Below are 25,510 nucleotides of genomic sequence, written 5' to 3'. Positions count from 1 at the left end.
CTAAAGAAGCAGAGTATTGAGCATGGTTAGTCTTTGTGCAATGTGCACCGCACCATCTGCAGCTGGTGTGAATGGCCGCAGCTCTGTGGACTTTGCTCAGAGGGCAGATAGGAAGGGGATGAGATTAGGGAAGCAGGAGAGGGAAGAAAGAGGTGATGAGGCAAGGGAGTAGAGCAAGTAGAAGGATGAGGTGGGTGGGAAGCAGGGGCAGGGCACTATGATGGGACCCAGACTTAGACTCCAGAACCTGCCCTGATGTAGATGTGAAGAGTGGTTCCTTGAGGCTGAGGAACTGAAAGGAACCACAGAGGCTGGGGCTGTGCTCAGTCTCAGGCCCTAGGGGCTGGCAGGCCCTCTTCATTCCCTGCTTCCTGCTGGCTCCAATGAAGAGCCAGCAGGCTCTGCCTCACCCCCACTTGCTAACAATTGCTCTGTGCCCAGCGAAGATGCTCATGATCAAATGTAAGTTTTCTCCTTTGTACAGAAAAAAATGTCTCCAGCAAACCCCGTCAGCCCAGGAGTCACATTTATGTTGATTCCTTAAAAGCCAGATCTCTGGGTGGTTAATCTCCCTTTTTTCACTATGTGTCTATAAGCACCTTCTCTGGCTATTGGGAAAGCAATCTGGGGCCCAGACCTCATCTGGTTGTAGCTTACATTGCCCTAGGGCATAGTTAGTGTGTGGTGATGTTTCATTATGCGCTACAGAACGCACCAACTGAAACTCTTAACTAGCCCAGCCAAAAATCCACGCATTAAGATGTCTGGCAAATACTCAGACATGAGGTTAGCTTCACCTCAGGAGCCTAATTAAGCAATAGAACCCGCTGCTGGGGGCTCTTCTGTGAGATAATTGACTGTGAGGTGATTTATGCCTCTCAAGCCAAAGGCCAATAAATTGCCCAGCAAATCTCATTGTAGCGTCTCCCACCCGCACAGGCCACAACAATGCAAAAGGCCATTTTTAGTATATTTAAATGACTGTTGTGGATTGACAGACCAGAATGAACAGGGAAACAAGCTTTTCCTGACTGAAGTGAACTTTCCCTAAGAGATGTGTGTAGTCCCATCAGGAACAAATCCCGATTAGGCATGTTCACTAGGCCTGCCTACAGAGCGGTTCTAGGCCAGGGCACAGTTGGGCAACCTGCTTTCAGAGACACAACCATACTTTTCACGTGCTCTGCCAGAACTGGATTTCTGCCAGAGGACAGAAAAGAGACTCCAGGAAAAAATTGTTAGAGCTAATAAGCATGTTGGCCCATAAACCAAGCGCCTTAGCTTGCCAGATGCCTAACTCATGACATGGAGTGAGATTGTGTGGTGTTACACCTTCACCCTAGGGATCTCGCCGGTAGAGAGCACGGAAAATTCCAAACCAGCTGGTGCTCAGAGGGGAAACCACAAGTTACAAGGAGGTGGGACAATGGTAGAGGGAGCAGTACAGGAATGGCAAAAGTATCGCATGTGCAAATCAACCTGCACTTGGAAAAGAAGCAGCAGCAAGTTCGCTGTCTTGCATGTGCCACCCCACAGTAGCGGAGCCAGCCATATTTGCTCTGGGGTTTTAAGACTGTCTCTCCCTCTCAGTGGCTGTTCAGGAGAGAACGTCTGGCATAAGCAGAACCCTTTGCAATAGCCCAGGCATTGGCAGTGGGTGCAGAAGTTAATGGTGAGCTCCAAACTGGTCAGCTTTGGCACGTGGTTCATGAGCCTTTCAAGAACTCATGACTGAGCTCTGAGCAGGCTCAGGCTGAACCAAACTGAAAACTGGGCTGATTTCCAGTTTGGTGCAGCACTCAGTGTGACACTGAGCGGAACTAAAACCCAGACTGAGGAAAATTCTGCTCACAGTGACAGCTGGGTCTCACAGAGCTCCACAGAGCACTAAGAGAGAGAGTCCATCAGTGTAAAACATAGAGGTAGAAGGTCCAGGGTTTTATTCCCCAGGCTGTGTGCGACTGATGGCCATACTGTTTGTATTGGATGCAGCGGTGCTCATGTTGCACAAGGTGAATGTAAAGTGTCCTTGAACTCTCACAGATGGCTTCCCCATGGCCGTTTCTACACAGGCCACTTTCTTTGAAAGTGGCATGGTAATACACGTCCCGAAATATGCTAATAAGATGCAGATGCAAATTCCCCGTACCTTATTAGCATACGGTCACATCATTTGGAGTCCAGAAGACCCTTCTTCCAGACTCCAAAACGCCGTGGGGAGCTTCCGGAAGGAAGTCCTTCTTCCAGAGGCCCCTTCTTCCTGAAAATTTTTGGGAAGAAGGGGCCTCCGGAAGAAGGACTTCCTTCCAGAAGACTCCCCTGGGAGCCGCGCTTCTAAACGGTGTTTTGGACTCCGGAAAAACGGTCTTCCGGACTCCAAATGATGTGACCGTATGCTAATGAGGCACGGGGAATTTGCATCTGTGCCTCATTAGCATATTTCGGGCCGTGTATTACCATGCCACTTTCGAAGAAAGTGGCCTGTGTAGAAACAGCCCATCAGTGCAACATAAAGCTGCCAGAAGCTGCCACACTTCCTGCACCAGATGCCCCCTCCTAGTGAGGACGAGTGGGGATGTTAGATGTGAGGAGGGCAGAGGAGCAGAGTGCTCTGCCTGATTCACCACTGGCATAAGTGATAATTGCCACACTGAAGCTCTTATGCCAAGTCTGTGCAGCCAAAAATCAGGGAGCCCTTGCCAGTCCCTGCAGTATTTGGATACATACTGATAAGTTCCAGTGTCACTTCTGTAATGGTGTCAGTCTGTCATTAAGTTGTCTACATGCATTTGGCTTGTCTGGTCCCACTGAGATCACTGGAAAACTCCGTTTAGCTACAGAGGGTGCGGGATCAGGTCCATAATCAAAGAGGCCAGCCAGTTTTAGGCTTCCTCTTCCAGCTGCATCCGGTTATGCCATTTACCAACAGTGCAGAGCCTGAGGACAGATGATAATTTTGCTCTGACCTGAGAAGAGCTATTGAACAAATGTAACTTGTTTCAAAATGGAAAAACAGTTTTCATGAATTTTTTATTCACAATTAGACATTTACACCAGCCAGGGAGGCAGAGTGGCAGCGTTCCCCAGCTTCAGAAGGAACTGACCTGCGCTGCATAATGGGTTCTGAACAACCCTTTTATGCTGAGTGGAACCCTAACCCACACTGGAGAGCCTACAGAGGGAAGGCAGGAAAGTTAAACCCCTTCTCCCCCACTCCTGAGCTAGGTGGGTTTGACCCATAGATCTCCTGAGATCTCTGGAGCCTTTCAGGATCTACTGGAGGCCATATGGAAGTCCTGTGCCTCTGCACTCTCTCCTGTCCCCCATCTCCCACAGCACCTGTTGGTGCTTCAGAACCCTCTTGCAGGGTGGATGGGAGCACTTCACTGGGAAAGCAGTTAGCACAAGTGAGAATCCCCACTGCTTGGGCTGGAGGAACAAAGCTGATGAGAGCCACTGGCTCTCCTTGCAGAACCTGGTGTCCACCACAAGTGGTTAGAAGACTTAGTATAAACAGGCATATTTTCAAGAGTTGCATATCTATGCACGGCGATATAGAACACAAATTTCAGGACTTTTCTAGGATGTAAAGGCAAAGAACATTGGATGCACATGAGCTTCAGAGGGACTAGAATTCAGGACCTGCAACAGCACAATCCCACCCACCTACTATGTAAGCTAAAGGAGTAACTCTTAGCTGAGAGGGTAGCAGGCCTTTCTCCTGCCTGCGGCTAGCCCCTACAGACAGACCTGCACACACGTGTGCCAGTGTATAACACATTATTCCATGGCCTTCTTTGACCTGCATAACAGTTTTTGTGAAAGTGTTTGTAGTCCAAAAAGTGAAACTTTCTCTAGACTGACAGAGAAGTGGACAAATTCCCAAACAGACCTTAATGGTGAACAGTGAAGTTGAGTGTTGAAAGATGTGAAGAAGCTTGCCTATAACTCATGTAAGCAAAATAATGAAATATGGGTTTCTGTTAGTAGTCACTGCCCTGACCCAATCTCTTGCCTTTCTCCAGACCAAGTGCGAAACAGCTACTACATTGCTGCTGATGGCTCTCTCAGGTTGATGCTCGCTAATGGCATGGAGGTGGCCCTGCAGACGGAGCCCCACCTGCTGGCTGGCACTGTGAACCCCACGGTGGGGAAGAGGAACGTGACCCTGCCCATCGATAATGGCCTTAATCTGGTTGAGTGGAGGCAGCGGAAGGAGCAAGCTAGAGGGCAGGTTACCGTCTTTGGACGCCGGCTGAGGGTGAGCAACTGGCAGTGCGGGTGACATTTGGTTTGACCTTTCGGCCATACTCAGTCTCATAGTAGAGAGGGACAGGACCCAGGTGCAAAGCATATAATGAGGGATTTTGACTGAAGCCAGAGTAAGGACAGACACTGTATCCCTAGCTGAGATGGCCTTTATTATATCTCCCTGTGACTGGACTGAGCCATCATGGCTGGCACTGCTCGTTCCATTGTAGGTCCTGCGTGTTAGGGGGAATGCCACACAGCCAAATCATAGGTAACCCAGCATGTTAAAGGCACAGATAAGAACACAGGTTTACAGAGCTGCACATCTTTCCCGTTGCACTAGGCACACAGACTGAGCATAATCCTGATCATGGGCAGTTTAGTAAACCTCATTGCTCATTCAGTGTGCTGTCTCTAAGATGCTTCCTGTTTCCATAAATTTACTACTCCGTAGCCCGTACAGGTGAGGTGAGTTGGTGGGCTGCTGGGAATGTGCATTTGTGCACCTACAGAGAATGCCGTGCATACCAGAAGCCCATCTTTTAACTCTTCCTCACCCTTTCAGGGCAGAGCAGAATGTCTGTGCTTGTGAATGACGTGCTAGGAAAACTGCTGTGCACGCAACTGTGTATTTTATGTACTTGTTGGAGCCTCTTAAAGATCTACCCAATAAGCCTGTAATTCCATTCCTGATGAGGTTGTAATTAGAGTCTTGACTACACATCCATATGAGCTGCCACTCCTGGAGTCACCTCTGAGCTGTTCAGTAGCGCGCAGCACTTGGCACCATCTGACCTGAGAGTGATGCTCAAGAGTGTTAGTTAATGTCACTAGAGAGATGGGATTCAAGCAGCTATTTAGCCACACTTGGGCTAGGCAGTAAATAATAACACACGTGGTCTCAGCGTATAAATTTTCTGCTCCTTGGTTCTCAGTCCTCTCCTCTTTCCTGCTGTGTGCCCCTGGCCACTCCTGGGTCATTTCTGCTCTTCACTCAGAATAACACACGCTTGTACACTCTGCCTTTGTAACCTCAGCCACTCCAGACCTTTCCCTCCAACCTGGACATTACCATAGACCAGAGGTCAGCAAACTTTTTATGCTGGGCCTCTACATGGCTCACTTCCCTACAATTTGCAGCTCCCCCCACCCTACAATTTGCAGCTTCCCCCACCCTGCCCCACCTGTCTAATATAATCCAAACTGATGGGACTTTTGGTTATGTTCATATGAAAAAAAAACTTTTGACATGTAAGAAAATAAGCCTGCAGAATGTAAAAACTTTACAATTGGTATATAAATGTGAATACACATAGGTAACGTAGTTCAGCATTTTTAATGAGATGGGTGAGCCTGACACCCTCCCTTACAAAATGTTGTGCCCCCCCTTACAAAAACATCATGCCCCCTGATGGGACCTGCTCCCCACTTTGCTTATGCCTGCTATAGACTCTGGGTGCTTTTCAGTCTCTTTCAGAACCAAGAGAAAAATGTTGCAAGTAGAAGTCCCTGGGACTGGGCATGTGCGTCTGACCCCTCCCTCCTGAGAAGCAGCTTTTCTGCAGTGGGGTTCAGCTGGCTCAAATTTTCTTTTTCCACTGAATACCTAATGAAATTAGTAAACAAGTTGTTCTCTAAGGACAGACAGGCTTGCAAAACCTGCAGCTGTTCAAAAGCCTTTTGGTGTTCCAACCAGCTTTCGCTGATTTCACCACAGCTCACTTGGCCCCATCAATTTCATTTTCTACACTCCTCGCACAGGAGTTTCCCACACACAGCATGGAGAGGGAGTTTTGTGTGTGTGCATGTGCGTGTGCATGTGTGCTTTTGAGCACTCAGGAAAGCATTTTTAAAATCTGCATTTGATCAACAACTGTGTAAATCTGATGTCATGTATTCACACTCCTTGGGCGGAGCTACACTTTGCACTGAGAAGATACCTGCCAGCTCTGATCCAGTGATCCTTATGAAATAGAGTGTAGCCACAGCAGTGAGGGGGGCAAGCTTCAAGGAGTGCATATGCGTCTGAGCATTTAGGTACGTATTCAGGGCGGATAGCTTCTTCTGCTACTCCTGCTACTGTGGCTACACTCTGTTTTTAGCACGCTATCTCAATCAGAGCTAGCTCAGGTATGTCTCATCAAGCTGACAGCTCAGAGCCTATCAGTACCCCGTAGTCTGCTAGTGCCTGCTCTGAGCCCGGTTCCCACTGAAGTCAGGATGTGTCTTGCTTTATAGAAGGATAAGGTGGCGTTTGGGACTGCACAGGGGGAGCAAGGAGTTGGCAATTTACAAGGTGTCTGCCCCTGTATGTACATAACTGTACAAGGAACATCTAAACATTTATGTCTCATCCTACCAAGTGCTCATTGGCTCTGAAGAGATACCCCCCACTCAACAGCATTATAAAATAAAAATCTTTTTTCTCCCTGGCTTATATCATAGAACTAAACTAGACTAGCTTTCCACGATGGGGAAGAGATTGCCCTTCTTTTAGAGATCCTTGATGTTATGTGCCCCATGCAGATATCCCTAGGAGCCTCCCCTTTCCACCCATTTAGTACATATGGTGTGAAAGGTAGCCCCACAAGGAGTTATGCTGCATCATGGAGGGGAACACGTAAATAAGTTACCTGTGTCAGGGGCCCCACATATCTTGTCTCCTCATCCAGTTCTGGGAGAACAATTTATCCAATTGTCTGGAAACCAAAAACTCAGTTCAAATCTAGACTTATCGCTTGACTTTTCATTACTGGAATTTCAACAAGCTCCATCTGAAATGATCAAATTCAAGTGTGGGGGAGGGGTTTATCACAGCTCCACAAATCAGATTGTTCATGTATTCTTAAAACAGATTAACACTTGCGTATACATTCTGCATTGCATTGTGTCATGCACTTTATGACTGGCTTGCTGATTTTATGAATTGATCCCTGTATAGATCATAGTTGTCTGTGCACTACAACATGTATGAAGTAAGCAAAGCTACAGCTGCAAGCTTATCACACATTACTCTTCTTTTTTCTATCTGCAAGCCACATATGAAGTGTAAGGCCTTATATGAATTCATGCTTTGTCCGTTGTTGGGCTATGTCTATGCTACCGCTTATGCTGGCATAATTTATGTCACTTAAGGGTGCAAATAACCCCTTCCCCCCACCCCCGGCCTGAGAGACGTAAGTTACACCGCCATAAGTGCCAGTGCAGACTGCACTATGTTGGTGGGAGAGAGTCTCCCTCCAACATAGTTTCTGCCATTCTCTGAGAGGGTTTTATAATGGCAACAGTTTTATTATATTCTCTCCCAGTCACATAGAGCATCTTCATAAAATCATAGAATCATAGAAGAGTAGGACTGGAAGGGACCTCGAGAGGCCATCGAGTCCAGCCCCCTGCCCTCATGGCAGGACCAAGCACTTTCTAGACCATCCCTGAAAGCCATCTATCTAACCTCTTCTTAAATAGCTCCAGTGATGGAGATTCTACCACCTCCCTTGGCAATTCGTTCCAGTGTTTGATCACCCTGACAGTTAGGAACTTTTTCCTAATGTCAAACCTGAACCTCCCCTGCTGCAATTTAAGTCCACTGCCTCTTGTTCTATCCTCAGAGGCAAGGAAGAGCAAGTTCCCTCCCTCTGCCTTATGACACCCTTTTAGATACCTGAAAACTGCTATCATGTCCCCCCTCAATCTTCTCTTTTCCAAACTAAACAAGCCCAATTCTTTGAGCCTTTCTTCATAGGTCATGTTCTCTAGACCTTTGCTCATTCTCGTTGCTCTCCTCTAGACCCTCTCCAATTTCTTCACATCCTTCCTGAACTGCGGTGCCCAGAACTGGACACAATACTCCAGCTGAGGCTTAACCAGCGCAGAGGAGAGCGGAAGAATGACTTCTCGTGTCTTGTTCACAACACACCTGTTAATGCATCCTAGAATCATGTTTGCTTTTTTTGCAACAGCATCACACTGTTGACTCATATTTAGCTTGTGGTCCACTATAACCCCTAGATCCCTTTCTGCTGTACTCATTCCTAGGCAGTCCTTTCCCATTCTGTATGTGTGACACTGATTGTTCCTTCCTAAGTGGAGCACTTTGCATTTGTCCTTATTAAACTTCATCCTGTTTACCTCAGACCATTTCTCTAGTTTATCCAGATCCTTTTGAATTATGACCCTATCCTCCAAAGAAGTTGCAACCCCTCCCAGCTTGGTATCAACTGCAAACTTAATAAGTGTACTTTCTATGTCAATATCTAAATCATTAATGAAGATATTGAACAGAACCGGTCCTAAAACAGACCTCTGTGGAACCCCACTAGTTATACTTTTCCAGCAGGATTGAAAACCAGTAATAACTACTCTCTGGGTACGGTTATCCAGCCAGTTGTTCACCCACCTTATAGTAGCCCCGTCTAAGTTGTATTTGCGTACTTTATTGATAAGTATATTATGTGAGACCATGTCAAATGCTTTATTGAAGTCTAGGTATACCACATCCACCGCTTCTCTCTTATCCACAAGGCTTGTTATTCTATCAAAGAAAGCTATTAGATTGGTTTGACATGATCTGTTTTTAATAAAACCATGCTGGCTATTCCCTATCACCTTACCACCTTCCAAATGCTTGCAGATGATTTCTTTAATTACCTGCTCCATTATCTTTCCTGGCACAGAAGTTAAGCTGACTGGCCTGTGGTTTCCCGGCTTATTCTTGTTCCCCTTTTTATAAATGGGTACTATATTTGCCCTTTTCCAGTCTTCTGGAATCTCTCCCGTCTCCCACGATTTTCCAAAAATGATTGCTAAAGGCTCAGATACCTCTTCTATCAGCTCCTTGAGGATTCTAGGATGCATTTCATCAGGCCCTGGTGATTTGCAGACATCTAAGTAAATTTTAATTTGTTCTTTTCTTATTTCAACTTCTAAACCTACCCCTTTTTCACTAGCATTCTCTATGTCAGGCATTCCTTCAGATTTCTCAGTGAAGACCGAAACAAAGAAATCATTAAACATCTCTGCCATTTCCTAATTCCCTGTTACTGTTTCTCCTTCCTCACTGACCAATGGCCCTACCCTCTCCTTGGACTTCCCCTTGTTACCAATGTATTTGTAAAAACCTTCTTGTTTCCCTTTATGCTTGTAGCTAGTTTGAGCTCATTTGAGCTCAGTGACTCAGCTGCATTGGTACAGCCATGCCTTTGCAGTGCTGTATCTGTAGACAAGCCCTAACCCTCTGCTGCCATCCTTCTGTTTTTTTCCTTGTTCATGAAAGGCCAACAAGTGAGAGAGGAAATTATGTGACTGGTGGATCTGTTGTTGGGGGTTGGGGTGGATGGGGGACCTGTTGTGTGTGTGTGGCTTGTGGATCTGTATGTCATTTTTCAATGTTAGCATGTAGATCACTCTGCTTTGTATGTTCCATCCCTGTCATCAACCTGTTGTCCGCCTGGTGTGTTTAGATTGAAGTGCTTGTGAGGATTGTGTGTTACTCTGTACAGTGCCCAGCTCAACAGAACCTCCTTCTCAGTGAGCCTGTTGGTGCTAGCATAATAAAAATGGTTAATAAATAATATGCAGATCCATGAGCCATAATAGCCAGCCTATTGAGGGGGAGAATTCACTGCACAGGCTGCATGATGCAGCAGTAGCCACAGACTAATTGTACTACCCAACTGTAGGCCTGTAGAAGAAAGAGCTCTGGAATCTATCCACCAGGGATCCTGTGCATTCTGGCTTTCCAGAGGGGAAGAGGATTTGGCCCTTAACACGTACTAATTTTCAGCTTCACTGATCCGCTAAGTGTGACCGTATTTGTCAGCTGCCTGCGTAGCTCCAGCTTTGCTGACCTGGCTGTTTGTGCATCCGCAGTCTGCAGCCCTCAACAAGCCTTTACCTTTACATATCCTGCGTGGCCTCGGTGAAAGCCTCTGGGCTCTAATTGGCCCTTTCAGCACAACAGATTGACAGCTGTGCTGGTTGGCTGGCTGCAAATTCCACTCTGCCAGTAACAAATGGCAGTGTACAGGCACCATCCCAAATTGGAGTGTTAGCTAGAACACTGCTCTTGATAATGTAGCTCATTTTTTTTCCTTTTTATGAGCATGAACTTTTTAATAAAGAAGAATGTAAAGTAATCTCCAGCAGTGGAGCATGTGGGACAGCTAACAGTTACAGAGCCTGTCTGCTTAATCAGTTTTATTTATTTAACCAGGGAAACACCCATTCAGATTAATCTCATCTTCACCGGGATGCTGCCTGCAAGAGAGCAGCTACAGGAATGTTGTGTCTTTGTCACAACATTACCTCCTATCACAGCCTGTGTGCCTGCAGAGATCTCTGGGATGATGTTGGTACCCATTTCCTAGCAATTAAAGTGTTCTAACCTCATCCCCAGAATATGTATAAAGAGAGGAAGCCCAGACTCGAACAAACTGATAGTCACATTTTACTTGCCAGGGATATTCCGTACAGGCAATATTTTTAATCTGTGCAGTTGTGTTCTGTCAGCCCCTGGGGAAGAAGCTCTTGATTACAGATGTGCCATTTTCACTCTCATTCTAAAAGCTGCCTCTGCATTTTCATTATAAACCCTCATTTTCAGGGCTTTATCGCTCACATGCAAAGCCTGGCTCCAGCGGCTGTTGATGCACATTATTCTGACACTGTTCAGGAGCCCAAAAGAAGGTGAGAAGTCATTGATGGTCATGAATAACACTGCAGTTCCAAAACTGCTTTATTGATCTGTTCTGGGCTGCGAGGTTTTTAAGTTTGTATCTCTCCCATTAGCTGGAGGTTATTTCATTAAGTGTAAAGGAGCAGGGAGTATATTTTGGATTTAAATGTAGGAGTTGCTCACCCAGATCTCAGTCGCATGCTCTGGGTGAGTACATGGGACTATATTTTGATGGTGGTTGTATGCCCCACTCCCGCTGATTTAAATAAAATTGGGCACTTTAAAACCTTTTAAAAACTGTCCAAAAGTCAAAGTGCTTTGATGGGCCACAGCAGTCAGTATAGTTTAGGATCAAGCTCACAGGACAGAGAGCAGACACAAGATTTAGATTTATAAATCTAAGGAAATAGTGTTGTTCCTGGGCTAGATCTAAAGGTTCATATTTGGTCCTTATTTGAGCCATTTCTCCCATTGATGCTCACGGGTTGTTGTCCGTGTTAAGACTTACAGATTTGGCCCTTATTTGTGATGTAAAGAGCATTTAAGGTGTGCCAGGCCATGTGCATTGTGTTCTTGTCAAAGAACAGAATCTTTGGCCCTTGGAACTTACATACTTTATGTGTTCATGGATGGAATACCTCACAGCAAAAACATCCAGGCCATCACAGATGGTGTGACCGTTGGAGAAAGAAGTCTTTTGGGAGAAGATTTTCAGGTGCTGTTCAAAGCAAGAGCAGCAGACAGAAATGAATGTAAACTGAGAGAGCGTTTCCCTTGTGACTCCATATTTTGAACTCTTTTCAGGATTTGATTAGTTTTGAAGTGGCTCAGTTTGTTGGGCTAGTGGGGGTTGAGGAGGTGAATGACACACGAGAAGAGCTGGACTGAACTGGTGTCCAGTGACTTATTTGGTCATTCAATCCAATTCTGACTGGCTGATGCTCCCAGCTAAAAGTAACCAGCACCATACCTGCCATTGCTGCTGGTGTTTGGGGCAGAGAGGCCAAAGAGGGATTGCACTGAGGTGCTTTCCAAGCTGTGGAAGGGCTCCTTCCAGCTCTGCTGGCAGAGGGCAGCACGGTTAGCTTGCATGGTGGCTGTATCTGTTCTGTGGAGAAATGAGAGACAGATACATTTTTCTCTCTTTTACACTTCTTTGTAAGTGCTTTTCTTCTAGAAAAATGGAATCAGAACTTAAGCCCCAAACCGCCTCATTCTCCCCGAGACCCAACCCTCGCAATGGCTTAACCCCACCACATGGGGCCCAAACCACCCCACGGGGGCTTAATTGCCCCCCATGGGGCCCGAGCTGCCTCCTGTGTGGGGCCAAAGCCACCCTCTGACAGCTTAACCCTCTCCCCCTTCATGGAGACCTAGCTGCCTCCTGCATGGCTTAACCACCCCCACCGCCCCTGAGGGCCCACCATAAATCACCCTGGACTTCAGTGATACATTTATATTGTGGTGTGTATTCAGCAGGAGTTTAAAGTGCTGCTGGACTTCATCTGTGTTTTCACTTCCTAAGGCCCTGATTCAGGAAAGTACCTCTGTGGAGGAAGGAATTTAAGCATGTGTTTAAATCAAAGCATGTGTTGAAGTGCTTCCAAGCATCAGTCTCTAAATTACAAATTCCACACCTCCCTTTCTCTTCAGCAGAAGCTATATACAGTAAAGTCTTTCATGTCCAGCATTCTATCATCTGGAACTCTCAAATAATCAGCATAAGTAAATTTTAATTACATTTTCCATAAGTACAGTATAGTGAAAGAAAATACAAATACGTACAGCAAATACAGTATAAGTTCACAACGTACAATACTACTGTTGTTGGTAAATAAATTTTTGTTTCTTTTGTTTGTTTCTTCATACCTAATCTGGTTTCTCTTTAGTGTTATGCCTGGTTAGGTATACCTCTCCATTATCCAGAACACTTGATTATTCAGCAACCACCCAGTGCCGGAGCTGCTAGATATGAAAGAGTTTACTGTAGGTGGTTGCCACTGAAATAAATGTCAACAGTTTCCACTGCCTTCAATCACTAGCACAGATACCCGGCATCCAGCAGTATCCATTTCCATAGTGTCTGACAAGTAACTTTGCTGTTTACAAAAGCCTTGTAATTTTACAAGAAGGAAGTTGTAAGAACAGCTTTGGTTGCCCAGGCTCACAACCTGGGCCAAACGAAAGCAGTATGTGCTGGAGGTGCTGAGAGGCTCTTCTTGGAGCACCATTGTCCCCAAGTTTCTGATCCTAGGTTATGACAGCTGCCTCCCCACAAGCACTTGTTTGCTGAGCCCTCCAAACACAACTTGAGGCCAGACATCACGAACAGCTGCAACCTCGGTCTGCTTTTTGGCTTGCAAAAGAATCATAGAACATGAGAACTGTGAGGGACCTTGAGAGCTCATCTAGTCCATTCCCCTGCTCTCATGGCAGGACCAAGCACTGTCAAGAGCCCCAGTCCTGCATCCTCCCTGCCACTTCATGTTGTACCCTGCCACCCCACGCGCAGCTCTTTGGGCCCATAATTACAGCTCCTGCCCAGATAGGGTTAGTCAATGATTCAGGTGGATAGAAACTCACCCCAGCACCTCCCACCACCTTAAGCACCCAGTCACTCGCCCAGCGCTGGGATCAGCCTTGGCCCATCTGCAACTCTGGCCAGCCTCCTGCTGTGGCCCGCCCCTCTCCGTGGCGGCTGGGAAGCAGTTGGGGCAGTACAGCATACCCAGAAGGGCAAAGAGCAGCAGCCCCCACAGGTCATTTCAGCACCAGTGCACCCAGCCTGGCCACTTCACATCCAGTCGTGCCAACAGCCCCATGCCACAGCCACCCCCCAGCACAGGGTCTGAGCTGCCCCTCCAGGTGGCTTAACTCCCCCCCAACCCAAAAAGACTACCCCCGACCCCAGACAGCTTAATTCCCCCTTCCTCCCACAGCCCCCAACCACTGGTGCCCCACCCCCAGGCTTAATCCCATGATTCACTCACCTTAGCCAGAAATCAGATCTCCACATGCACCAGCTGTCTGCTCTTCACTGCACAGCTGTGGCTCCCTCCAGCTCCCCCAGCACCCTGCTGTTCTGATAAAAAGACTCAGTGTAATTGATTTGCTTAAACCAATTAAATTGAGTTCTCTTTCAGCGTGGCAGGATGCTGGGAGCTGGAAGAGAGTAGCAGCTGCAAATGGCTCTTTAAAGAGCCACATACGGCTGGAGCTGTTCAACTGTCTTTTATAAATGGCGGCACCAGGTAAAAGGGTGCCAGAATGCAGTTCCGCTGCGTTCCAGCAGAATAAAAGCCCCATTTATAAGTAATTGCTGCTCCTGTTGCTCTATTTATAGTAATCCAGCACCTTCTAGATATCAAATCACTCTTCTAATGCTAATGGTTCATGCTAAAAAACATGCATAGACTATCTCCATTCTGCTTCATAGACCTGGTCACTTTTTTTTCCGTCCTCTCTGGCAACGGCCGCCTCTCCTCAATGCTGTGCAGTCTGGTCCTTGCTTGTGTGACCTCTCCCCATCTGGAGCCATCCTCCCTGGACTTCTCAATCCTGCATTCCAAATTTTGAATCATAGAATACTAGGACTAGAAGGAACCTTGAGAGGTCATCGAGTCCAGCCCCCTGCCCTCATGACAGGACCAAGTAGTATCTAGATCATCCCTGATAGACATTTATCTAACCTGTTCTTAAATATCTCCAGAGATGGAGATTCCACAACCTCCCTAGGCAATTTATTCCAGAGTTTGACCACCCTGACAGTTAGGAACTTTTTCCTAATGTCCAGCCTAAACCTCCCTTGCTGCAGTTTAAGCCCATTGCTTCTTGTTCTATCCTCAGAGGCCAAAAAGAACAAGTTTTCTCCCTCCTCCTTATGACACCCTTTTAGATACCTGAAAACTGCTATCATGTCCACCCTCAATCTTCGTTTTTCCAAACTAATCAAACCCAATTCTTTCAGCCTTTCTTCATAGGTCATGTTCTCTAGACCTTTGATCATTCTTGTTGCGCTTTTCTGGACCCTTTCCAATTTCTCCACTCTTTCTTCAAATGTGGTGCCCAGAACTGGACACAATACTCCAACTGTATTTTGTCTCCTTTTACCAAGATGAAGTAATTTCTCTTCCCTCTGCTGTTAGATATTCAACTCCATATTCCCTCCCAAAAACAGAGTCACAGGGAATTCAGAATCACAGTGACAAGTATCAGTTCGAGATCAAACCTAGGTCAGGGCTGAGATCCAAATCTCATTCAGTTTAGGAGTCCTGGTTACCAACCAGCTTTCAATATGCATATGATTAAATACAATAGTAATGTGGCTTTATAAATGCTTAGACAAACATAGCTAAACAGTAGTGCATTCATTATCCATTATTATCTATAGCTCTTTGAAATACAATAATACATTTCCCTTTACCTTTGAAACACATATGACCCGGCCTTCAACAGAAAGTGCAAAGGGTATTGAGACAGCAGTAACGTAATTACTGAAGGCGGGATTAGGCCAGGACATTGGGGGTTAACAACCACACCTCTTACTGGCAGTAGGGTCAGGAGGTCTTTCGTGGCTGTAGATGATCAGGGCCTCCATATTAAGTTTCATGAAAAAAAGCCTGTACCACCAGCTGATTCAGGACTGACACAAGGGAAAAGTTACACCTGACGAATCATCCACACTATTCCTTGCAGGGTCTGCAAGCACAATGACTCGCTACCATGTCTGTTTTAAAAAGTATGAACTCTTGACACCCATGAAAGCAGGGGAATTTGCTGGGTCCAAGCAGGCAGACCTAGCCCCTGACACAGGGCAGTCAAGCACCTTTGCAAGCTTCCCCAGCAAGCTTTTACCAGCATACCTTCCTGCAGACTTACAACAGCTGTACAGCGGTAATTCTAGGTCCCTTGTGAGCAGAGGGTGTCTGACGTTTTTTGCAAAACAGCCAACATTCTACACCCTGTGACAGGACTTTCAAATGCTTTCAACAGTGGCCTGCGTCTGCTGCCACTGAAGTCGTCACTGGCTGCAGCTTCAGTTGATGTGTGGAAGCAGAGTTAGGCCAACAGTGAATATTTTTGAAAAATCTTACCCTCAGTCAGTTAACACATCGGTATGTTCTGCACTTTATACTGGGAGTGATCCAAAGGAGTGTTTGATGTGGGTGGAGCTATAATTTGCCACATAAAATCATTTGTACCTTTCTAATTCTCATTCTGCCTCTGCCCTGTAGGTTCACAACAGAAACTTGTTATCCCTTGACTTTGATCGTGTGACAAGAACAGAAAAAATCTATGATGACCATCGCAAGTTCACCCTGCGGATTCTGTATGACCAAGCAGGCAGACCTAGCCTCTGGTCACCTAGCAGCAGGTTGAATGGTGTTAACGTGACTTATTCCCCAGGAGGCCACATTGCAGGGATCCAGAGAGGCACTATGTCAGAAAGGATGGAATACGATCAGTCTGGCAGAATTATATCGAGGATCTTTGCTGATGGAAAAGCATGGAGCTACACTTACTTAGAGAAGGTATATGTCCTCTTGTCACTTACTGATGGCTATTCACTGTATTTGCTAACTTACAGCTAGATTCTCAGCTGGTGCAAATAGACTTCACTACTTTGGCTTCAGTGGTGTGACACCGATTTGCACCAATGGAGAGTCTGACCTTTAGAGTCTAACCAACAGCCATCTATTTAATCTACCTATTTTAAGATGCATATAACTGTAGAATCTAAGCCCAGATAACAGATCCATTTAGCACCAAGTATTGGGCAATATTCTCCATCCAGCCCGACCTCACTGTGCATGTATGTTAACCCTACAAAACTTTGGTTAGTGAGATACAATAGTTCTTCATTGCGCTGGGTGTAATAAAATGTCTCCAGTAAAACCAAATTATATCCTAGTCAAGTTATAGATGCCATGAGTCATCAAGAGAAGAGTACAGTAGGAATGTATTTTGGATGTTCCATACAAGGAAGAACCAACAGTTCTTAAAGTCTAGCAGTTCTGCCTTCTGCAAAGGCCAATTCCTGATGCTTCAGAGGAAGTTGGAGTAGTAGGGAAAGGTGGGAAGAAGACAGACGAGTTCAGCTAGCCAGTTATGGAATGCTCTGTTGCGGGTGGGAAATGGCTTTCTCTTTGCTGCAGGGATCAGAAAGAGATTTAATCATAGCCTTATGCATCTTCCTTTTAATCCATTGGTGAGCTCTTTGGGGCAGGAATTGTATCTCCCTGTGTGTTTATACAGCATTTAAAACAATGAGGTCTTGCTTCTGAGGTCTACAATGATATAAATGATAAATAAGTGTAAAGCAATATTTAACTGGCAAAAAACATCAAACAGTATCCCAGCATATGCATTAAGTGAAACTGAGTTAGAGAACAGAATTAGGAAATTTGCAGTAAGTAACTAGTAGCAGATGAGTCTCTTTAATCAGGGAAAAAACTGGGTTGCCTGGGGGTTTTGTTTGCTTGCTTGCTTCTTTTTTGTGTTTTGTTGTTGTTAAGCTGTTTGCCCCGTAGTGGCAAATGGAGAAGTGAACTTGGGAGAGTTGGCTAGGGTTTTTTGGATCAGTCATAACAGGGGGATCCCTGGCTCTGTGCCTTCAGTCCAAGCCTTACAGCAGTGCCTGTGACCCTTCCTGTTTTTCTTCCAAACACATCTGATCACACTGAAGTGAGTCTCTCACTACTTAAGCTTATTGTCCTGGTGTCCACACCCACCGTCTTAAATGCTGTACAGACATAAAGGAAAGTTGACTCCTCCTCCAGACTCCAAACAAGGTAGAAATCCCATCATGAAGAAGTGATGCTCGCTGAACAGTGTAAAACAGGGACAGAGAGGAGATGAAAGGAGAGGATCTGCCAAGTAAAGCGGCCAGATGGTGACTGGCCACATATTAGTTCCTCTGTTAGGTCTGCAGGTCATTTAAATTTTGCTGGTCTTATATTTACTATGTGGTGAAGTCCTGAAATACTAACTTCTCAGAAAAGTTCAGAATGATCATGCCTTAACATTTTAAGAAAATAATTCATTCATTTTCCCCACCAATTCTAGTCCATGGTGCTGCTCCTCCATAGCCAGAGACAGTACATCTTTGAGTTTGATAAGAATGATCGACTGTCATCAGTCACCATGCCCAATGTCGCCCGTCAGACCTTAGAAACCATCCGCTCCATTGGATACTACAGGAACATTTACCGGCCTCCAGAGGGCAATGCCTCAGTCATTCAGGATTTCACTGAGGAAGGACAGCTCCTTCACACCTTCTACTTGGGGACAGGGAGGCGCGTCATCTACAAGTATGGCAAACTGTCCAAGCTAGCTGAAATGCTCTATGACACCACTAAAATTAGCTTCACCTACGATGAAACCGCTGGTATGTTAAAGACAATAAACCTGCAGAATGAAGGGTTCACTTGTACTATCAGATACAGGCAGATAGGCCCACTCATCGACCGCCAGATTTTCCGCTTCACGGAGGAAGGCATGGTGAATGCACGCTTTGACTACAATTATGATAACAGCTTCAGAGTGACCAGCATGCAAGCGGTGATCAATGAGACACCATTACCCATTGATCTGTACAGATATGATGATGTGTCAGGCAAAACAGAGCAGTTTGGTAAATTTGGGGTCATCTACTATGACATCAATCAGATTATCACCACTGCTGTCATGACTCACACTAAGCATTTCGATGCCTATGGTAGGATGAAGGAGGTTCAGTATGAAATATTCAGGTCTCTCATGTACTGGATGACTGTGCAATATGACAACATGGGGAGAGTGGTGAAGAAGGAGCTGAAGGTTGGCCCATATGCAAACACAAGCAGGTACTCATATGAATACGATGCTGATGGCCAACTGCAAACAGTGTCTATCAATGACAAACCACTCTGGCGTTACAGTTATGACCTCAATGGAAACCTTCACTTGCTGAGTCCAGGGAACAGTGCTCGTCTTACTCCGCTAAGGTATGACCTCAGGGACAGGATTACAAGATTGGGGGATGTGCAGTACAAAATGGATGAAGATGGCTTCCTGAAACAAAGGGGGAATGACATTTTTGAGTACAACTCAGCAGGCCTGCTCATCAAAGCATACAATAAACCTAGCGGGTGGAGCGTGAAATATCGCTATGATGGCCTTGGAAGAAGAGTTTCTAGCAAAACTACCCATGGCCATCATTTACAGTTCTTCTATGCAGACTTGACCAATCCCACTAAGGTCACCCATTTGTACAACCATTCAAGTTCTGAGATTACGTCCCTCTATTATGATCTTCAAGGCCACCTCTTTGCAATGGAGCTTAGCAGTGGAGATGAATTCTACATAGCCTGTGATAACATTGGGACCCCTTTGGCAGTCTTCAGTGGGACGGGCTTAATGATCAAGCAGATACTATACACAGCATATGGGGAGATTTACATGGACACCAATCCCAACTTCCAGGTTGTCATTGGATACCATGGAGGTCTGTATGACCCCCTCACTAAGCTGATCCACATGGGCCGGCGAGACTACGATGTATTAGCTGGGCGGTGGACGAGCCCAGATCACAATATGTGGAAATATCTGAGCAGCAACAACATAATGCCTTTCAACCTGTATATGTTCAAAAATAACAACCCTATTAGCAACTCACAGGATATCAAATGTTACATGACAGGTAAGACTTCTGCATATCTTTTTTTTTTTTAATTGGTGTGTACACAAGTTGGTTTTTGTTTAGGTGGGGAATTTGTGCCTTTTCTTTCAACAATCTAACTATCATAGTCTCCCAGTCTAGACAGGGACTGAGTTTCTCTTTAAAAAGAAAACACTAAAGAGTCTTCCAAGCTGGAGAGGGGCCTGGATTCTAACATAAAGCTACAAGCAGAATTTTAAAAAAAACCAGAAAACCACACCAAACTTTTCAGTTCTTCTTTGCACATAAATAAACAAAAGAGGGCACAAGCCCAATATATTTTTCCTTTGCAGGTCACCTTTAACCCTTCCACAGCTGGATCACTGGCTGCATACACAGAACTAATGAAAAATTTAAGCCAAGAACTGCACATCTACCCAACAGGTTTTCTTTTTTATTTCCTTCCTGCTCTTTTTATTTTTTCCCTTTATTTTGTTTCCAATTGTTCCTGTCCTCAAGCATCACCAACTAAATTGCAGATTAACGTCTTGATAACCCCTCTCATTTGTATATGAGTAACTTTGTTTGCACAGTTTTGCAGTAAAGACAAGTTGCAGATAAGCTAGTTTCGGCAAAATGGCAGCAGCAACCTAAAACAAATTGCCTGTTAAAAGCTAGCAAAACCAAGTACTGCGTGTCTTAAATTTAATGCTGAAATATAGAAAGATTAGGGACTTTTTTAATCTCAATACGTGGAACAGATACACTGAGCAAGTGTTTAAAAGTGAGAAGAATGGGTTTCCAAAGTGAATTTATTTCAGCAGGAAAGATTCTAGGAGACCTGAGTCTCTTAGAGCTAATGATCATATGATTTTATCAGGTGGAATTAATGAATTAATGAATTTAATGAATGAATTAAATTAATGAATTTACTTTTCTCTTATATATGTTCATATATGTCTAATATGAATAGCCTATGTAGGCCATCCCAAGTGAGCACTGACAAAACTTTTTTAACAACCATATACTCTGCATGTGCCACATGTTTGACAGGTAAGCTGTTTTAGAAATGTTTTAGGGAGTTTTAAAAAAGTATATCAGGGCTCGTCTATATCCTCATGTTTATAAAATCAGAAGACTCCTTTACCCTGAGTGAATAGTATGAGATTCCAGTATGTGTACACTTAAAATGCTACAGCTACACCACTGTAGTACTTCAGTTTAAAACCACCAGCAGGGATGCGAGGGGTTCCTCCAACACAGGAGCTAATTCATCTGCTTGAGAGGCAGTAGCTAGGTCGTTGGTGGAATTCTTCCATTGACCTAGTGCTATCTGTACTAGAGGGTTAGGGCAGCATGGTTGTGTTACTGAGGCTAGGTCTACACTAGCTGCGGAAGATCAAATGCTTCAGTTCGATATTCCGGGGAGCCGTTTCACGTATGCATGAAATGGCTCATTCCGGGGTCAGTGTCGAACCCGGAACTCCTTGTGAGCCACAAGGATTAAGAAATGTTGGTAGGAGGAGTGCGCCTGTTGACATTCTGCAGTGAGGATGGGGACCAATTTTGACAGCTGCAAAGGCAATTTTAGGTAGGCAATTCCTGTACCTAAGATCGCGTAGCAGCTGTCAACATTCCCAGTAAGTGTAGATGTAGCCTCTGTTATGGACTTCCCACACCCTGAGACACATCCCTATGCCCATGTACATTTTCTGAGGAGACCACTCTCAGTCTCCCAGCACATTTGTAGGAATTGGGAGTGCGCTCCAGGGAGAGTAGGAGGAGCAGGTTTTCTTGTTCTGAGAGGCCCATTGTTCAACATGAATATTTCAGCAATTGTACCCATCGTGATGCAGAGCTTAGCTGCCAAAATCAGGAAACCTGATGGATTGAACTGACATTTTCATTACACGTGTCTGCATTAAGCAGTCTCTCTCAGTACCCCAGATGAATTTACTGTGAAATGTGTTGGCAGGGCTACTGTAACTCAGAAACCTCTGTGATGCAAAACGTACTTTAAAAAAAAAAGGTGTCATTGCCTTTAGCAAATTAATATTTCCCCTCAATCTCTTAACTTCTCCTTCCACACATTTATTTTTCCTGTTCCTTCCAACCTACCAACCCACTTCCGAAAAAAAAAAAAAAGCAAATCCTGCTTACGGATGCTTTCAAAGTCAGATTTGTGAGAAGCAATCAACAAAGACTGAATGAAATCTTTTCAGACATTACATATTTTCCTGCTGCTCAGCAGCCCCCTGTGCCCCTTTTGACATTGTTTTGAGCATGTTTGGTGAGTAAATTCTTTCTTTTATGGATTTACTTTGTTCTCCAAGCCACCTGGTCCAAAATATGCATATCAAAGCTGCTAATTTCACATTAGGAGGGTTTGGAAACAGGGGTGGCTGATGACAAAACAAAAAAAATAATCAAACAAAGCTTTACTCCCTCCATCGCACCGCCCACACCTCACCTTCCTTCCAAAGACGCTTCTAAAACAATCTGTGTGGTAAGAGAAGTGTTTTATTACAGCAATGCCCCTTTTTCCACATGGCTTGATGCAGCAGCTTTCTGGACCCAAGCCCAAACTCAAAATTTTGGATTGCAAGAAAACAAGCAATAGACAGTGTGTTTGTTTGGCTTCTGGTTCTGCAATCACTTGGAAGCACACTATTTGTCATTTATGTCCCTGCTGCTTTTCCAGCCATCTCTTAAGAAACACACATTCAAACACGTGGGAAAAATGATTCCCCCATCCAGAATATCCCACTAGTGTCGATTCAATTTGATGAAATAAAAAGCAAACCTCTTGCTGATACATTGGCGCTTGAAACAAATGAATCATCAACACAGAGGTAATTACAATATGGAAGTCCTAAATCCCTTGGGAGCTGAAAGTTAATTAAACTTTGACCCTCAGCCCCTCAGATTTTCCCAGAAAAGAACGGTGTTCAGAGGCTGACTAAATGACAGGTAGGTTATTGGTGATTATGGTACAGGTTACACCTCCAAACACTGGCATTCTCTCATCCAGCAGGATGAGGCATGCTCCTGGACCAGAGGACTGGGACAAGAGGGCACCTAAGCTGGCCGCCCAGCAGCTCCTCAGGGTGCCACGGGTCTGCAAATAGTGTTCCCTAGCAGCCCTGCAGGGAGCTGGAGCCAGGGTGCCTGCTTCCCCTGGCAGCCCTGCGCAGAGCCATGCTCAGGGAGCTGGCACCCCCCACCGTGGAGCCAGGGTCATGGAGCCTGCACCCCAGCATAAAACTGGCAGCCCTCGGCAGCCCCACATGAAACCAGAGTTGGGGACCCAGCATCCCCTGGCATGGAGCTGGCATTCCCCGGCAACACCACACAGAGCCATGTTCAGGGAGCTGGCATCCCCCATTGTGGAGCTGAGGTTGGAGAGCCAGCATCCGTTGGCAGCTCTGTGCAGGAGCCAGCTTGGGAGCCCGCTGTGGCAGGCAAGCGGGGGCAACTAGGTACTGGGGGGTATTCACCTCCCCTGGTTCAGGAAAATCCCTTATCCTGGACCACTGAGGTCATGAGGGGGGCCTGACCAGGGAGGTGCAATCTACAGCACCGTTTTTCCTTCTTTCCTTTCTTCCTTTGTGAGTCAATGAAGAAAAGCAAAATTAGAATCATTATGTGCACTGAAGAAGACAAATAGGAAAGCCTTTTGTGTGCTGCTCCCAGGCAGATCCGGGAGCTAGTCGAGCTAGTGTTTTATTTTCCTCCAGCTAGGCACTCCCTCAGCTCTTTCCTGTTGGTCATAGAATAAAAGATGTTAGAGATTGAAAAGACTGACTGAAGCATCAAATCCACTACCCAAGCAGGGACATTCCCTGTGGCACATCTAGTAGCGTTTTCTTGGGTAGAAATTTCACCTTCCCAAGCAATGTGGTTAGCATCACTTCCTTTCTGGTTCCAGCAGTCTCCCTCTATTATAGTACAAAATTAAAGCTTCCTGAACAGTCCCTCCACTGAGTTTAATCATCACATCTATATGGAGCTGCTTACGATGTAAGGGGATGAGCTGGACTGGGGAAGGCTCAATGAGTGTAATGGAATGATCATACGGACACTAGTTTTAAATAACAGTGTAAAAAATTAGCAAAGGCAGCTGCTCGCTACCTGTGTACCCTGTCTCAGGAGCACCTCCGTTTACTTCATAGCATCTAAACCAGTTAGAATGCTTCAGGGTGATGGACGTTAAAGCTGAGATTTTTTCAAAGCCACCTAGACAATCTTAATCCTCAGGCAAATTATAACAGCTCGATCTGATTGTATTTTTATTCCTGTGCTTTTTGCTCTGTGCTGCACCATTGTGGTGCATGGGGCCTTACAAACTCAGAGAAGTTTTGGAGCCAGAAAGTTTGCTTCTGCTTTGACTTTTTTAACAAAATATATACTTCAGCTGTGTGCAAAAAGTGGAGAACTTGGACTGGGACGCTGTTTGGTTCTGTGGTAATTTCCTTCGTCTTCCATAGTTTTAGGATGTGATTCTTTAAAGAATCATTTCTGATGGTGTTACTCCTGTGAATGAAATGTAGTACACTCTTTGGGGCCGGGGTTGGTGTCTTACCATGGGTTTGTATAGCACCTTGTACAATGGGGTCTGCTCAGTGGTTCGGGCTTTTAGGCTCTACTGCAATACAAATAATAATAACAGATGACCTTCATATGCTTCTCTCACATCCCAGATGTCAACAGCTGGCTGCTTACCTTTGGTTTCCAACTACACAATGTTATCCCTGGATATCCCAAGCCAGATACGGATGCCATGGAGCCATCGTATGAGCTTATCCACACACAGATGAAAACCCAAGAGTGGGACAATAGCAAGGTGAGACCATGTGTTCTGTCTACTTCAGGCACTGACGTGGCTCTTGTCACTGCATGTTCCAGGTGCAGTGATGACTGTAGAAATTAAAATCAATCTGCTATTGCAGATGCTCAGGGGACCTGAGTGAAAGGTGGCCTGCGATCAGCTGCTGTCCCTCCCAACTCCAGTCATGAAATGTGACGAAATAAGTCCATCTGAAGTTCTTTATCACCCAGGGGTCCTTTCTCTGATACTTGCTGCTGATCGCTGAATAAAACTATTCTGTACTGTTTTTCTTTCTTGAAAAATGTCACGTTAGCATAGATGTAATGCTAGCCCCTAAAAACCAGTGCTGGGAAACTGAGGTTTCTGAGCAGGCTGCATGAGGGGCTCTCCATCTCAGTGGGCCACAAGATTGTCATAACCAAGACAGCCTCCTGAGAGCAGGTAGTTTTGCTAACTGCACTTACATACATAGAATTTGTGGGTGTGCCAACTGAACCATAGCAGTGCTTTGACTGGATTCGGAGGGAGCGCATGGTTTGATGTTGTGTGCGATCAGCATGCACCTCACTTCAGAGGCCCTTGCTTTATGTGCATGTCACTTAGGTCATAACAATAGGAAAAAAGATACATGGATAGAAACCAGAGGAGTCTGGCTATCCAGCATGTGGGCAGTGGTAAACACAATGTCGTGTGGGCCACATGTACAACCTTGATGGTTGCCTACCACTGCCCTAAACCAAGAAATCAGAGCTAAAAGACCTCATGGCTCACTCACCCATCCCCCACAACAAAATTGGTTGCTACAGTATCTCTTTTAGTGCTTAGTCCAGTTTGATTTTAAAAGCAAAAGAACTCCCATTACATCCCTTAGAGACTACTTTACCATGTAATAAGTCTGTCCATGAGACAGCTGTTCTTGAGAGCTTAATTTTTACCTGGCTTGATTTTGTCTCATATCACTGTGCAGTAACTCAGGCCTGAGCCATGATGATTGTAGTTCATTTTTGGCAGCCAATATTGCATGCACAAAATGGGATCATCACCTTGAAAACAGAAGTCACTTAAAACCCAAGCACATGGTCTGCTGCTTTCTTCCCATGTGGAAGAGTCCAGCGCAAAG

At 45.3% G+C, this 25,510-nt stretch overlaps 1 protein-coding gene across 3 annotated transcripts in view; it reads left to right on the top strand.

Annotated features, from left to right (window-relative positions):
* The window catches only part of TENM4 (teneurin transmembrane protein 4), a 493,982-nt gene that overhangs the window by 456,907 nt on the left and 11,565 nt on the right, over nucleotides 1–25,510 (top strand). For all 3 annotated transcript variants that reach the window (XM_074983382.1, XM_074983375.1, XM_074983367.1), the window contains 4 exons: nucleotides 4,026–4,261; nucleotides 16,159–16,455; nucleotides 17,990–19,604; nucleotides 24,263–24,405. In XM_074983382.1, the coding sequence (XP_074839483.1) occupies nucleotides 4,026–4,261; nucleotides 16,159–16,455; nucleotides 17,990–19,604; nucleotides 24,263–24,405 (2,291 nt within the window). The remainder of the gene's footprint in view (nucleotides 1–4,025; nucleotides 4,262–16,158; nucleotides 16,456–17,989; nucleotides 19,605–24,262; nucleotides 24,406–25,510) is intronic.

The sequence above is a fragment of the Carettochelys insculpta genome, chromosome 1 (genome assembly GCF_033958435.1).
Source record: "Carettochelys insculpta isolate YL-2023 chromosome 1, ASM3395843v1, whole genome shotgun sequence".
In the NCBI taxonomy this organism is placed as follows: Eukaryota; Metazoa; Chordata; order Testudines; family Carettochelyidae; genus Carettochelys; species Carettochelys insculpta.
The sequence above is the reverse complement of the archived record's forward strand: the minus strand, read 5'-3'. Positions and strand labels throughout refer to the sequence as shown.